Source organism: Pogoniulus pusillus, chromosome 4 (assembly GCF_015220805.1).
Source record: "Pogoniulus pusillus isolate bPogPus1 chromosome 4, bPogPus1.pri, whole genome shotgun sequence".
Taxonomy (NCBI): Eukaryota; Metazoa; Chordata; class Aves; order Piciformes; family Lybiidae; genus Pogoniulus; species Pogoniulus pusillus.
Genome location: NC_087267.1, coordinates 9,380,444 through 9,395,434, shown reverse-complemented (window position 1 = coordinate 9,395,434; position 14,991 = coordinate 9,380,444). Strand labels below are relative to the sequence as shown.

Here is a 14,991-nt window from a genome sequence, read left to right as displayed (position 1 = left end):
TTATAATTTATTTTTCACAAAGGTTTGTACTGTTGTAGAAGAAGACTCGGGGGCTCAGGCTTACTCTCCCAATCTTCCTTAACCTGCCAGTGTATTTCACTGGAAATCTGGTTTGTTGTATTCATGTATTAGCCATCCAAGAAATTTACAGAACATACCTGGTGGCTAATGACTCTTTTGATGCATATTTTGAAGTGTATTGATTATTTAAAAAAGAAAGAAGTAAAGCTACACTGTGTATATAGCAAACCTCATTTTTAGGAGAAATATATTAGCAATCACAAGTCTAGGGGGGAAACTGTTGTCAAGAGATTTTATTACGGAATAAATACATTACAATTTACATTTAAACCCAAGCTGAAAACACTGAGAAGCCAAACAAGTGGATTTTTTTCCTTAGTTGCTAACATTTCTGTGGTGACTTTTAACAATAAGCTTACATATTGGTAGCAAAAAGATGCCTATTTACATAACGTGCACTCCTCCGTTCTGAACTGTTTGTTTGGTTTGTGTTTCAGATAGAGCTACCACTCTAAGCATTATGATTGCCTGGGAGTAATTCAAATACTTTTGCTTTCCTTCATTTGAAGCAGCAGGAAGAAGGGCATCAAGAATTGGTTTGAGGCAGTCTGAAAGAACTGAGTGGGAGCTGCAGGAGCAGATGGTACACTTGGTTGTTCCTTCCTAGCCCATTAAGGTGGTTGAGAAGCAAGAATACTTAAATCCTTACAGATGAATGTTCCTCAGAAGAACCACATGACATTTTTTCATATTAGCCAGAAAAGAAGCTAGCTGAATCTTAACCTAACCAGTACTCTGTACTGCTCTAAAGCAGAGATGAAAAGCCACCACAACGTCAGTCATGTTGAAGACAATTTAAGTTTTCTTCTTCATTTTGGTGGGCCATAGATTTTGATATCTCATCTCACATTACTAACATGATAGCATTAACTGGAGAATCTTCCTACCCCTGCAGAGAGTAAAAAAGAAAAACCCTGGCAACCACTCTCCAACAGGTACAATGGGCTGCCTGGGGAGGTGGTGGAGTCGCTGTCCCTGGGGCAGTTCAAGGCAAGATTGGACGTGGCACTTGGTGCCATGGTCTAGCCTTGAGCTCTGTGGTAAAGGGTTGGACTTGATGATCTGTGAGGTCTCTTCCAACCTTGGTGATACTGTGATACCTTCTCCACCCTGAACCACTAACACTTGGGACCAGCACTCACTGAAAAAAAATCCTGTTTTATGAACAGCTTTACACACAATACCTGTTTAAAATTGCCACTTCGCCTGTGCTCCCAGTCCATCATGTCATGGAAAATGGGAATCATTACATTCCTCAGGTCCGGCTGTGGGATCAAGGTCACTTCCAGGAAAGGGCCAATCAATGTTGGAATAAAGTGAAGTTTGTGCTCCCCTAAAATGAAAATGAACATGAACTTGAATGTGAATTGTGTGTCCTGCAAGGTACCAAGCAGTCCAAATACTATCTGAATAATTTAAAAATAGCACACTGAATCTCTACAGATTTTTTCACATCATGTCCATCACAGTATGCACTATTTCTTAAGCCCCAAAAGTGAAAAGCTGCAGACAATACAACATAAGGCTAACATAATTATCAGATTTTATTATGCAATGCTAAATTCAGAAGTAACAGTGGGCTGTCTCTAACCCAAGTTAGTCTCCCAGAAAGATAACAAAGAGACAAAGCATTCTCTAGGAATTTCACTTATTTTTCACAGGAATAATAATTTGGTTTCTAAAATCTATGTTCTTGTGTTTACAAAATAGTTAACTGTCAGTTATTCTGTGCTCATCAAAAAGAGGCAAGTTGACTTTTACCTATCTTTAGTTTTCTGACTACAGAAATGAAAGCATGTATTTTGACTGCAGGAAATGGAAGATGTAACTCAGCTGTTCTCAAAACAACTCACTTTAAAATCTGTGCTAAAACATCTTCTATTAATTCACCATGCTATTTAGCAGACAATGAAGTTCTTGTCAGGGAAGCTAGAAACAGCATACAGTAAAGATTAACCATTCCATTTCAGTTTTCCACAGGTAAGACTTCTGATATCTTCAGAACAGGGGGATTATGAATCATGACATCTAGCCTACATCTGCATATTCCAGTGAGCAGTCACTCCAGCTTGCTGTTCTGTTTGGTGTCCATTTTTATGCAAAGCAAAACCAGAATTCCCTTTGCCAGAAACAATTACATGAAATATCCTGACTACAGTACTTAATTTGACACACTATTAGATGAACTTAATATCATACCCCACAAAACTCTCTCCTACTGAAAGGGATCATGATTCCCTCTTGGCTTGCATACTGAGTATCTGTCCAATAGAAAACAATGTGGCTGGAGAGATGAGGTCTTACAGTAGCTTGTAGAAAGGAGATGGAATCCAGTAGTGGATCCTTGATACAGTTTAGAAATCCCCATCATGTATCCATACAATTTGGAGGGATGACTTTTAGAGGGAACACTTAGAATGAGTAAACAATACTTACTACTGCAATTAAGTACATATACAACAGAACAAAAATTAACAAGACATTAATAACCAAATACTTATTTGAACATTTATTTTCTAGTAAAGGTTAACTGGAAAAAAAACAAGAGTTTTTTTATAACTTCCTGTCTTGCTGGTGAAAAGATTTATAGAACTGAAATGAATGGATCTCAGTAAGCCTCGAGAGTCTTCATATTTTTAATGAGTCCTTTAATGAAGAGAACAATTGAATGCTGCTTGACATATAAAGATGACAAGCAATGTCTAAGTCTTCTACTTGGTTTTTATTTTCTCCCCAAAGAACATTTAACTGCATTTCTCTGGGGTTCATATTTCCAAAGTATGTAATTTTATACAAAAATATAAAAATTGTCCTCACTTCACATTCAAGCATGTATTTTTTTGTGTTGTCCAATGTGTCACACATCAGTCACTTATTTGTTTATGCCTTTATATTTTAGTGCAACTACAACTTAGGGGAAGACTTGATGCATATCTAGCATCTCAGGAGAGTTTCAGAATTCAGATGTCTGTATGGCAGCAGAAGGAAATTTGTGAACATAAGTATACTTCCAGCCATAATAAGTCTGCCCCAAAGGAGCAGTACTTTCTTTTCTAATTCTAATGGCATTCTTTGAGCTTTCTCTGAAGAAATAGGGATGAGGCCAGACAGAGTGTCAAGGTTTAGAAAGCTAAGTTTAGCTATGAAGAAGGGAATTACAAATGACTACAGTTTTCCTAAATTTGACTGAAGACTTCATATGAACTTAATTATCAGTAAATCCTCTATGACTGGCAAGTGTGTTTAATAGGTGAAGAATTAATAACCGTTTTTATTTGAGCTACTGATGATTACTCACCTAAATTTTGCCACATGCTGAAGATTTCACATCCCATTGTCACCCGCATATCACCATATCTGCAATGTATAAAAAAAAGAAAGCAAAACAGTGGAAAAATCATTTAAGAAAATTAAGCTCATATGCCACCCTATGACATCATTCAGTGGAATATCTCCTTTGCAGTCCATAAAAACCTACTTAAAAAGGGATGATTTTTTCCAAGTTTCTGCTTGTTCTTTATTTGCAGTATTTTCAAAAGTATCAGTGCTTCCCAAATGCTGTGCATCAGTAATGCCGCTGTGAAGCAGCTCTGAGAACAAATCATTTTGCTCTAGCTTAAAGAACTAAGATTATTTCATAGAGAACAGTACAGTGCCTGAAAGAAATGCCTGACCCAGTGTGAATCAACATATATACAAACTGGAAGTTAGAGTTGGCAGTCCTGTAACATGCCTGTTTTCCTCCCAATATCTGAACCAATTTAGGCACTTCAATGAAGGCTGCTATGAGCTCTGAAGACTTATGTAAAGGGCTAGAACAGCCAGTGAAAATACTGCTAAACATTATCTTCTTGGTAGGCCTTTCTGCAGTCTCCCATGTTTTGCATTTTGATCTATGTTCTGACTGTTTGATCTATCGCAGTTTTCTAGAAGTTGACAGCAATACTTACTTTTCTAAGACCTTTTTCTTCTTGGAAGGTGTGAACATCTCCAGTTGCAGACACAACTGGTTTATAAAAATGACAGCAAGAAAAAAGTAGGAATCCCATATCTGTAACAAACATAGAGCATTTGGTTATTTCATTTTCTCAGTACCACCATTTTATGAACACTTGAGATGCAAATTTTCATATCACACCACTTGTTTAGGTCTCAACTAATAAATTACTCAAACTGTTTTTGACTAAATGTCTTTGCATCCAAGTATACTTTTCACCAACCTCAAAATGTTCTGCAAGAATACATCTATTTTACATATTCAACATCTCTTAAGGTTTCAGAGGGGTAGATTATCTTTTTTTCATCTCTCCAAATCTGAAAACTCTACCTCCCAAATTTGGAAACAATTTTTTGGTATATTTAAGTAGAAAACTGAAAGTTCTGTCTTTAAGTCCAAACTCCTAAAATTTCTGACATCACAAAAGTTATCACATAAGAAAACTGTCATTCTCTGGTCTGTCCTATTGTACAATATTGTTTGCCAATCTCACTTGCTTCAGGCTTCACTGAAGCCAGGTTTTGTTAACATACTGCAATCACACTGATGTTTTATGCAGGTACTTTAAAAGTCTGATGTTGAATCTTCTATTTAAAAGGCTGAGAAATAAAGATAAATCTAAGGTACATTCAAATATTAAATATTTTAATTCAGTTACAGATAGTTATAGATGCTCCACGGAAGGATGAAGGAGAAAGTATAGGGGAAGCCCTATGCCAGACACTGTCATTCTGCAGGATAGTATTAACGCTGCTGAGCAAATGTAAGGAATACAGATGCCTTGTCTATAGGCAGTTCTTTCATCAGTTCTAGCCTCTGAGCTGGTGGAATTTCATAAATAGGCTTCTTCATGTCCAGTTATGTCAAGTGAATAAATACGCATTCCCACCAATCTTTCCAACAGGAGTTTGGCTCATCAGAGAAGCATCCACAACTCTGCTGGAAGTCAATAAACAGGAGCTCACTGTGATCCTTAGGAAAGAAATCCTGCACTTTGCATGATGAAGCAATTGGACTAATGTGTTTTGGTTGGGACATTTAGGTATCCACAGGAATGCATCTTTTCAGACACATTCCTAAGTCTTCTTATCTGAATCCTAGAAGCACCATTCTGTAATTTACAGATTATCATAGGTGCCACATCTCACTAAATGAGGTACTAACATCTTTAACTACATTCATCATGCAGTGTCAGAACTTTCTAATTTAATTACGCAGCATGTTAATTGCTGAAGAGAAATGACAGAGCTGCAAAAGTGTATTTTTTTATATACTTGCATTAAAAAACAATTTTCTGCAATAACTCAAAATACAGACAAATCTTAAAAGTTAGTTCTATAATAAAAAGAAAGCTATACAAAAATCCCAAGCAAGTGATCTAACAAGGAGGTTGAAATAATCCAATGAATAATATAACACTAACACACACATACATCCCCAATAGCACTCCTGATTGTTAAGACAGATCAGTAGGTAAGAAAATCCCTAATCTCTGAGTACTTGCAATTGCTGATTTAGCACAAATTTTAGCTGTTTAGATGCTGGAGCTAACTTTAACAATAACCAACTAAACCACAGGATGATGCAGCAGCGATTGCATCTGTCTCATGTTAAGACACATTTACTCTACCTTGTAATCAAAGTTTTCATTTAAGAAGTTTTTACGAAGGGCATCCGAAAGGTACAAGACTGTAGTAATGATCACACTGGGAAGAAAAGAATAAAAAGGACAGTAGCTTTCATTATGTGGAGATTCATATTTAATACTCAGACAATTTTCCAATTAAGAAATAGATGCAGCATGCATAGTGACATTAAAAACTACACTTTAAATACAGGCAAATATCTGACTAGTAACAGCCCCTACTGACAGGCACATTAAGGAAAAAAAAACACCAATAAAAATAGATGCTATGTAAGAATATGTGCTGAAAACTGAGGTCCTGTGTAGAAGAATATAACTAGTCAAAAAAGCAAAGCATAAATTTTGTTCTGCAAATAATGCCAATATCACATTTAATATACATTACTTTGACCTACTAGAATCATAGAATCAACCAGGTTGGAAGAGACCTCCAAGATCATCCAGTCCAACCTAGCACCCAGCCCTATCCAGTCAACTAGACCATGGCACTAAGTGCCTCACCCAGTCCTTTCTTGAAGACCTCCAGGGACGGTGACTCCACCACCTCCCTGGGCAGCCCATTTCAATGCCAATCACTCTCTCTGCGAAGAACTTCCTCCTAACATCCAGCCTAGACCTACCCTGGCACAACTTGAGACTGTGTCCCCTTGTTCTATTGCTGGTTGCCTGGGAGAAGAGGCCAACCCCCACCTGGCTACAATGCCCCTTCAGGTAGTTGTAGACAGTAATAAGATCACCCCTGAGCCTCCTCTTCTCCAGGCTAAACAACCCCAGCTCCCTCAGCCTCTCCTCATAGGGTTTGTGTTCCAACATGTACTAACATGAACATATACAGTTAGGCAATTTGCTTTGCTTGGTACTGAAAATGTGCGTGTTGATGATAAAAACAAACCATCTAGGAGTTATCAATACACAATATTGGCAGCTCTAAAGACAAAGATATATGATCTCATAATCTAATGACAATGGATCGATGCAAAATTGCATGAGCTTTACAAGAACAACCTGCTTCTAAAGATTTCGACTCTGTATGCTGCAAACTGTTATGCACTGCCTTGCACTAACATCTGCCTGAATTATACTAATCTAATGCATATAAAAATATATGACCCAAATCCTTTCATAGCAGTTGTCACCAGAGGTCAGTGACAGCCCTGTCCATTGCAGGAACCAAGTCTGGTTAATTACAGAAATGGAACATCCTTGAAGAGTATTTAAATATAATTAATTTCAGCAACTCAACCCCTAAGCTAGCCTCTGCAGTATTTGTGTCTTGCCAATTTAGTCAAATCAAAAATTGGATAAATGATTCAAGTGGTTTTGAGAGTAATCAATAGCAGATACTTACGACAGAGGAAGAAAAATAAGCAAGGAGTGATCGTTTTGCTGTTATACTCATGTATTTTACAATAATCAACTGTTTAAAGAATCATAGAATCAACCAGGTTGGAAGAGACCTCCAAGATCATCCAGTCCAACCTAGCACCCAGCCCTAGCCAGTCAACTAGACCATGGCACCGTGTGTCTCATCCAGGAAAAGTTTATATCTCCACATTTAACTTAATTACCATCAATCTACTATTAATACATCTAATACTTCTGTGAATGCAGATCCTGACCTGCATGCTGTTACAATGCTAAAATACGGTTCCCTTTCCACATTTTATGTGTCTTTAAAATTTATTTTTATATCTTTGCAATGCATTCAAGGCAAAATATGTTTTATTATGTATAGTAACAAATTAAGGACATGTTTTTTTTCATCTTCACAACACTGAAGAATTGTATGTTAAACAACTCACCTAGGAGATAAATTCTATTTTTCTGGCACTTAAATCTATGGAAAGTTTATAAATACAAAATGTCTATGTATCATTATCACTAGTTCAAATATTTGCCTCCATTTGTCTACTTTTAAAGTCATTGTCCCTGCCAAACTTTACCTTCTCATTTGTTATGCCTGAACACCTGTAGCAGCCAAGTCTGAGACTGTTTTAGAACACTGCTCTAAGTGTCTAATTTCTTTCAAAGTTTTGTTCCTCAAATGTAATTTCCATACACATATCTTCTCAGATATTATATTGTAATTTTTATAGGTAGCTTTCCATGTTTAACACTCATCATAGGTAATTTACCCCACATTTACACCAATGGGGAGTTACAGCAAGTGTACAGAACTCCCTGCTGAAAGATGGAAGATGAAGTGAAAGGTTTAGAGAATCTGTAATACACATAAAGCTACAAATTCAGGCATGGATAAGAAGAATCCTGTCGTTCTTGTTATTGTTCATGATTTAATTTACAGCCCATATGCTTCACAAAATGGAATTAGTTTGCATATTTCAAGAAGATGTTCTGATAGAAAAGGTCAGTTCATAAGAACTATTACTATGTAAAGTTTGAATCTAAATCCAAAGTAATAAATCCCTGAAACATTCTATGCGAGAGAAAACTCCAGAAGATCTCAAGAACTGTGACTGTAATGCCAAGTTTACGTTGCTGTCATGTTTTAATCCCAACCAGCACCTAAGTGCCATGAAGCCCCCAGCTCACTCCTTCCCCCACACAGCCCTAGTGGCATGAGAAGAATCGATAAAACAAAACCTCCTTGGTTCAAGTACAAACTGATGTAATAACTCCAGCAGAATAACAACCACAACAACAGTAATTGTAATAGCAATAAAAGAGAAGATAAAAAAGAGAGAGATAAATAAAATCCAAGAAAGACACATGATGCACAATTGCTCACCAACTGCTGCCTGTTGTCAAGCCAGTTCTCCAGCACTGACTGGCTCCCTCTTGGCCACTTCCTCTGAGTTTACATACTGAGCATGAAGTTTTATGGTACAGAGTAACCCTTGGGCTAGTTCAGGTCAGCTGCCCTGGCGATGCCACCTCTGCTTCAATTCTTATGAATAAGTGATCAAAATAAAATTCTTAAATGCATTTTAGAAAGTATTTTGTTCTGAATTTTCTTGCAGTAACAGAATAACGACATTGCAGGTATTTCGTGATACAGGCAACACAGCTCAGGCTTGATTTATTTACTAAGACAAGCATAGGATATGGATTAGCTGATAAACTGTGAGTCTTTAGTGAGAGAATGTTTAGAATGTTTACTTATGTTTAGATAAAAACCCTCAAAACTTCAGCCTGATCATAGAAAGATGAAGCCATTGTTTTTAAGCCCACAATCTGTTATTTTGAATCAACAACACATTAATATCAGGTAGGGTAGAAACCTAAAAAGAAAAAAACCCAAGAGATTTGTTTTTTTCTCCTTTCCCTACAAATAATGTAGGTTCTGTATAACAGAACTACAAAAAACTTGCAACAAACACGCACAAAGCCAGCAGCCAGACAACCAATAGACAGCAGAGCTGCCTGATCTAATATTCACATTCCAAGCTGCTTCCCAGCCAAAGATTACAAAACAACAGTATCAATATTTATTTGAAACTCATTTGAGTATCAAACCAGAAAACACTGAATTTGTGACAAGCCTTGTTTTGCTTCTTCTTACATAGAATATTGATGGAGTGGCTTTTCCATCAAATTTTCATGACAAACTTTTCTGCAACAACCTGTTTGAAAAATCCAAAGCAGACCCTAGAAGTTCAACAACTGGCTTACTTACTGCTCAGACTGTGCTCTGGCAACCTGGCTTTTACCTGGGCAGCCAATAGCAGAAAATGGGAGCTTTCATTTTTCCATTCTGATATGGGAAAAACACATAACATTAGCTACTGGTTTCATCCTTTGCTATTACAGAGTAAATTCTTCCTGGGTGCAGAGGCATTTGAATGCAAAAACATTCCTTTCCAGTGCCATAAATAAATTAAATAAACCCAGAGTCACATATACAGTATTCCTGTGAAATCTATTGTTGTATACATATAAAAATTACTCATAGACACATACCTATGGGTGTATTTATATATATATATGCTTTGTGACAGATCAAATGGCAAGTTTATTTGTTAGCAACACTCTGCATTACATAAAAGCAAGAAGGTTGCTAGCAACACTGTGTATTACATAAAAGCAAGAATTTTTGTTCATTGTAGGAGTCTCAGACTCCCACACCATAGGAGCTAAACGGAATTCTTCAAAGCAGCCATAATGATGAAACTGATGCTAATTCAAGGTCTTCCTTTTCTGTGGATTTCTTTTTTACAAAATTAATGTCTTTCAGTCATTACTAAATTACTAACCAAAAGGATTCTGTGTCAAGTCCTTGTGCCCAACTGTCATTAGACGAATTTGGAACTTTAGCATATGCAACATACTACAGTAAATTTTTCTTCACAGTGTGCTAGTTTGAAGCAGGCTAGAATGTTTTGGTGAAAAGAACTAGATAATTGGCTGAAAAAGGAAAACAATGGTTGTGTCTCCTTCTCTCACAGTCTCACCGAGAGTTATGGGAACAAGAAGGGTAAACTTTAGATAACTTTCGCCATTTTCTCACTCTGCTTCTGCCTTCAGACTGGACTGCATCTCCTTAACCTCACTGCCACTAACCTTGCTCCTTAACCTCTTGGCTGCACCTCTATTCTTTCTCAGGATTGGGGTAAGGTTGAGAGGGGCAGGGGGAGGTGCAGGGGTGGTTGAGAGCCCCTCCTGGGGACTCAGGTTTCTGGGAGGGGAGTTGTGTTTCTGTATTACTTTTTACCTTGTATATTTCTGTCTATAACTGTATATACTGTAAATATCTGCTTGTATATTGTGCTAGCTGTAAATAAATAGCTTCATTTATATTCCCAGAGCCTGTGTGAGTTAGCTGGAGCATTTCTAAAGTGTGGGGGGGCGGGTAAAAGCCAAACCACCACACACAGATAATTATTTTGCAATAAATAATAAGATTCATATATCCCTTTTGCATGCTTACAGAATTCAAACTGAGAACTGGATGACCTACTGAAAAGAAAAACATTATCATACAGAGATCTTCAGAATTAAACCTTCTTGCACACTAAGAGCAGAGGGAAAATTACTTCATTGTTCACTAGCACATAGGCATAATATGTAATAAATATTAAACTCTTGCTCAGCAAGTAATAGACACTTGGCTCTCCAACAGCCTCTTCAACTGTTAACAAAATGTGACATACTCAGAGTTCAGATGAGTATGTTAAAATGCTCTCAAAGAAGTCAGTCAATTAAAACATTGGATGAGTGATTCTTTTTCTAACCTTAGGGTCACATAAGCAGGTGACTATTAGACAGTGAATCCTAGTCAAGAAAGATATTATGAAGGTGTTATACAGAACGTTCAATGTCTGGTGTAGAATCAACCAGGATGGAAGAATCAACCATGTTGGAAGAGACCTCCAAGATCATCCAGTCCAACCTATCCCCCAGCCCTAGCCAATCATCTAGACCATGGCACTAAGTTCCCCATCCAGTCTTTTCACAGTATCACAGTATTATCAGGGTTGGAAGAGACCTCACAGATCATCAAGTCCAACCCTTTACCACAGAGCTCAAGGCTAGACCATGGCACCAAGTGCCACGTCCAACCTTGCCTTGAACAGCTCCAGGGACAGTGACTCCACCACCTCCCCAGGCAGCCCATTCCAGTGTCCAATGACTCTCTCAGTGAAGAACTTTCTCCTCACCTAGAGCCTAAATCTCCCCTGGCGCAGCCTGAGGCTGTGTCCTCTCGTTTTGGTGCTGGCCACCTGAGAGAAGAGAGCAACCTCCTCCTGGCCACAACCACCCCTCAGGTAGTTGTAGACAGCAATAAGGTCACCCCTGAGCCTCCTCTTCTCCAGGCTAAACAATCCCAGCTCCCTCAGCCTCTCCTCGTAGGGCTGCGCTCAAGGCCTCTCTCACCAGCTTCGTCGCCCTTCTCTGGACACCTCCAAGGACGGCGACTCCACCACCTCCTTGGCATATTTTATTACGGAATTCTGGATTCCTCTCTGGTGCTATGCAACTGATTCAGATACAGTCTTATATTAAGTGGTTTTAGTTTGTGACATTACAAACAGAAGCTTTGCTTAGAGGGGCAGCAACCTAGCTTGCAACCTAGCTTGCCACCTAGCTGGTGCAAAGTCTAACCCTATAATGAAAGAAACATTTTTTTTCTTTTCCACAGTATATATAAAACATATCCTGTATTTCTTCATGTTGGGCATCCAGACATTCAGAATTATAGATCATGCATGCATCATCACGAAGTATCTTAATTTGTGGATAATTACACATTTCTCTTCTTGAGCTCACAGTATCATCTAAGATTTTGAGTTTTTTAATGTCAGACAGTACCCAAGTACCAGATGCTACATAATGACTGGAAACACTGCAACAGGAAAGGAAAAAAAAAAGTATCTAGAAGCCAAGGTGTAATAATATTTTTTGTATATAAATAGTATATATTGAAGGAATTACAGCATGTTAAGATTGAAAAGTCTTTCAGGTAATTGAAGTTCTGTATATAAAAACAAGAGATGAATATTTTTCCCCCCTCAGGAAAAGCTTATTACCTGATTATATCCTAATTTCTTCCCTAGGCTCAGACAGGCTAAATCTCTCTTCCTGTAAATACCAGACAGTTTCAAGTTTTATACCACTCCACGGACAGGAGAGAGAAAAGACAGTGCTGCTGGTGATGTGACATGATGAGCAAAGCTTTGAAGACACAAACTGCCTTCAGATTAGCTACTGTTACTCAGACTGAAGCCCAGGCAGCCAAGAAGGCAGTTGTCTGACAGAGGAAACATGACAGTCAATTTATTCCCAGGAAGCAGGACTTTGAAAAGATCCAGACTGCTAAATGGATTACTTGGTTATGTTCTTTAAAAGGTAGGCTAGATCTTCTAGTCCTTTCCTTGTAGACATGAATGAAGCAAGGAGTTCAATTTTGCCTTCCATCCTGAAGTGTCTCAGGTCACTGGAAGTGATGTAGCTCCTCAGGTGAAGCTCAGGAAGAATAGCTCACAACTGTTTCCAGCTGCAGCTCAGGCAGTATCCTAATCTCTCATCCTGCCTCTAGGCTCTTTCTTCCCTTTGCATTTAAAGATTTTTTGATAGGGACGATTCTGCCAAAGCAACTACTCTGTGGCTGTGCACTTTAGAACACCTTGAAGAAGCTGAACAAAGACAAGCCACTGCAGTGGCAGTGCAGAACACAAGTTAAAGGAAGGAGCTCCCATTTAGAAACAGCTCCAGAAAAAATTAGTGCTCTGCAACTGAGAACAGAAGTGGATGTTCCTTTCTGCTGCCTCAAAAAGGAACTGAAACCAAATCATAGATATATAACATAGGGATGATGAGTCTTCAGATCACACCACACTTAAATACACCTGCCAACCCTATTTCATGGCAAAGCAGCATTTCCTCCACCCAAGAACAAACGCTAGCAAACACTGAATTTGCAAAGAGGTGTTCATATCCCATTTGCTGTCAGCAATGATTATGCAATTGTGTGTTGTTTGGTTTAGTTAGCCAGTCTGATTAGATTCTTCTGGCCAGTTCCCACTAGCAGCTACTGTCAGCTTTTACCTGTCTTTTTTGCCTGACAGAATTGGACATATAATCACTTTCTAGATGGTCAGAAACATGAGATGCATTAAAAGATGTGTGATGCTACCTGAAATAGTGACGTAAATATTATTTTTGCAGAACTTTGCATCAGCATCTTTAGCACATCTGAACAACACCAGCCCGAGAAACACATGCCTAAATCTTAGTTCTGTACATGTCAGCTGTTGCAAAGCCATCTGCCCAGCCAGCTGTTTCTGGAATATCTAACAATTTCTTAGATTATATATTTAGTCTAAAAGTTCCTATGTATTTTGCCCACTTTCTTATGTTCCTCAATATATTTCTTAAGCCTGATTACTAGATGCTGAGTGGCATCATCTGTACCTTCTCCACACACAGAAACAAACGATTACATCCATTCTTGGATTATTAGTAATTTTTTGGTGCTGGAATTCAAAGTTGGAAAGATTACTAACACTAAATCAGAAAATAAAATTGAGAAACAAATGCTATTTTGTTCAAGTCATGACTAAATTTGAACAAAACTTATGATGCTTGCATACACACACACATATTCATGAATGCAAAAGCTACAAAAAAGGGTGGCTGGTGATATGGGTAAAATCAAATTCAATAATCTGAGATCTGTTGTAATGTCTTCTCAGAAATGCTGGGAACCAGTTTCTACATAAATAAAGCCTGAAAAGAAAGAGAATAGCTCAAAGACAGGTTAGATCTCTATAAGTATCACCAGGCCAACAATTAGAATTCTGTTATTGTTGCTTGTGCTGCACCTCATTTCCTGCTGTGTTTTAATTTGTGACTTTTATGTCAAGCATTGAATTAACAAACATGCAAAAGCATTGCTAATGATATTACAACAGATAATTTCTTCCTTCTTGAGAGCAAACACATCTTTACCAGCTCTGCATTTCAACAAACAGATTTGACATAAGGTTCAGTTGAGATATGTAATTTGCTACTTGAAAAACAAAGCTGTTGAGGTTTAACATCTTCACTCTGTGAAAGTGCTTTTGATTTCCCAGTTACATGTGCTTACAACAATTCAGAAGAGAAAGAGGCATACATTATATTATGAATTTGCCATGTAAAGTAAGGCCAGACATTTAAAATCTTCAACAAAGAATTTAAAACCTGTAGTTAGCATTACAACATACATTTTACATTTTAATTATACATCATATAATTCTGTGTATTTATACCATGATCTTCATATGCTACCTCTATTTTTTGTTAATATTTAAATGCCTTACTTGTTTGCAACCAAACGCATCACTGTCCAGTCTTTTGGAAACATCTCTGGTCGTATTAGTATCCGAAACACAGTGAAAATCTGCAGCAGGAAATCCTTCGGAAGGAAAAGAAAGAGTCATATGTCTTTGCTGCTTTAGATAGAGCAGTGAGCTTTAAAAATATTTTAATCAGAGACAGAAAATCATTATAGAAATAGCAGAATTGTATTTATTTTCAACATAGCTACACCTCTGAATATTTTATCTCTTTTTTTGATTCCCCGAGACAGCTCCGGATAGTGACTTAATTCATGTTAAAACAAGAAAAATAATTTCATGTGCCGTTTGACTGACAGCAATGCATAAAAGAAATGTCAGAGATGCATTTGGTTTCCACCCATACATTTCCACAAATGTGATCCCAAGAAAAAATTGCAAATAAAAGAAGCACTTTACAAGCACTGCAGTACTCTGAGTATCTCCTTAATCATGCCACGTTGTCACCACTTTCAAGACTTATTCTCTAA

The 14,991-nt window shown here is 37.7% G+C and overlaps 1 protein-coding gene across 8 annotated transcripts in view; it reads right to left on the bottom strand.

Annotated features, from left to right (window-relative positions):
* DOCK4 (dedicator of cytokinesis 4) overlaps positions 1–14,991 on the bottom strand; it is a 281,325-nt gene that overhangs the window by 56,694 nt on the left and 209,640 nt on the right. For all 8 annotated transcript variants that reach the window (XM_064142114.1, XM_064142115.1, XM_064142118.1 and 5 more), the window contains 5 exons: positions 14,486–14,580; positions 5,709–5,784; positions 4,032–4,132; positions 3,380–3,438; positions 1,266–1,414 (listed from right to left, as the gene is read on the bottom strand). In XM_064142114.1, coding sequence (XP_063998184.1) covers positions 1,266–1,414; positions 3,380–3,438; positions 4,032–4,132; positions 5,709–5,784; positions 14,486–14,580 — 480 coding nt within the window. The remainder of the gene's footprint in view (positions 1–1,265; positions 1,415–3,379; positions 3,439–4,031; positions 4,133–5,708; positions 5,785–14,485; positions 14,581–14,991) is intronic.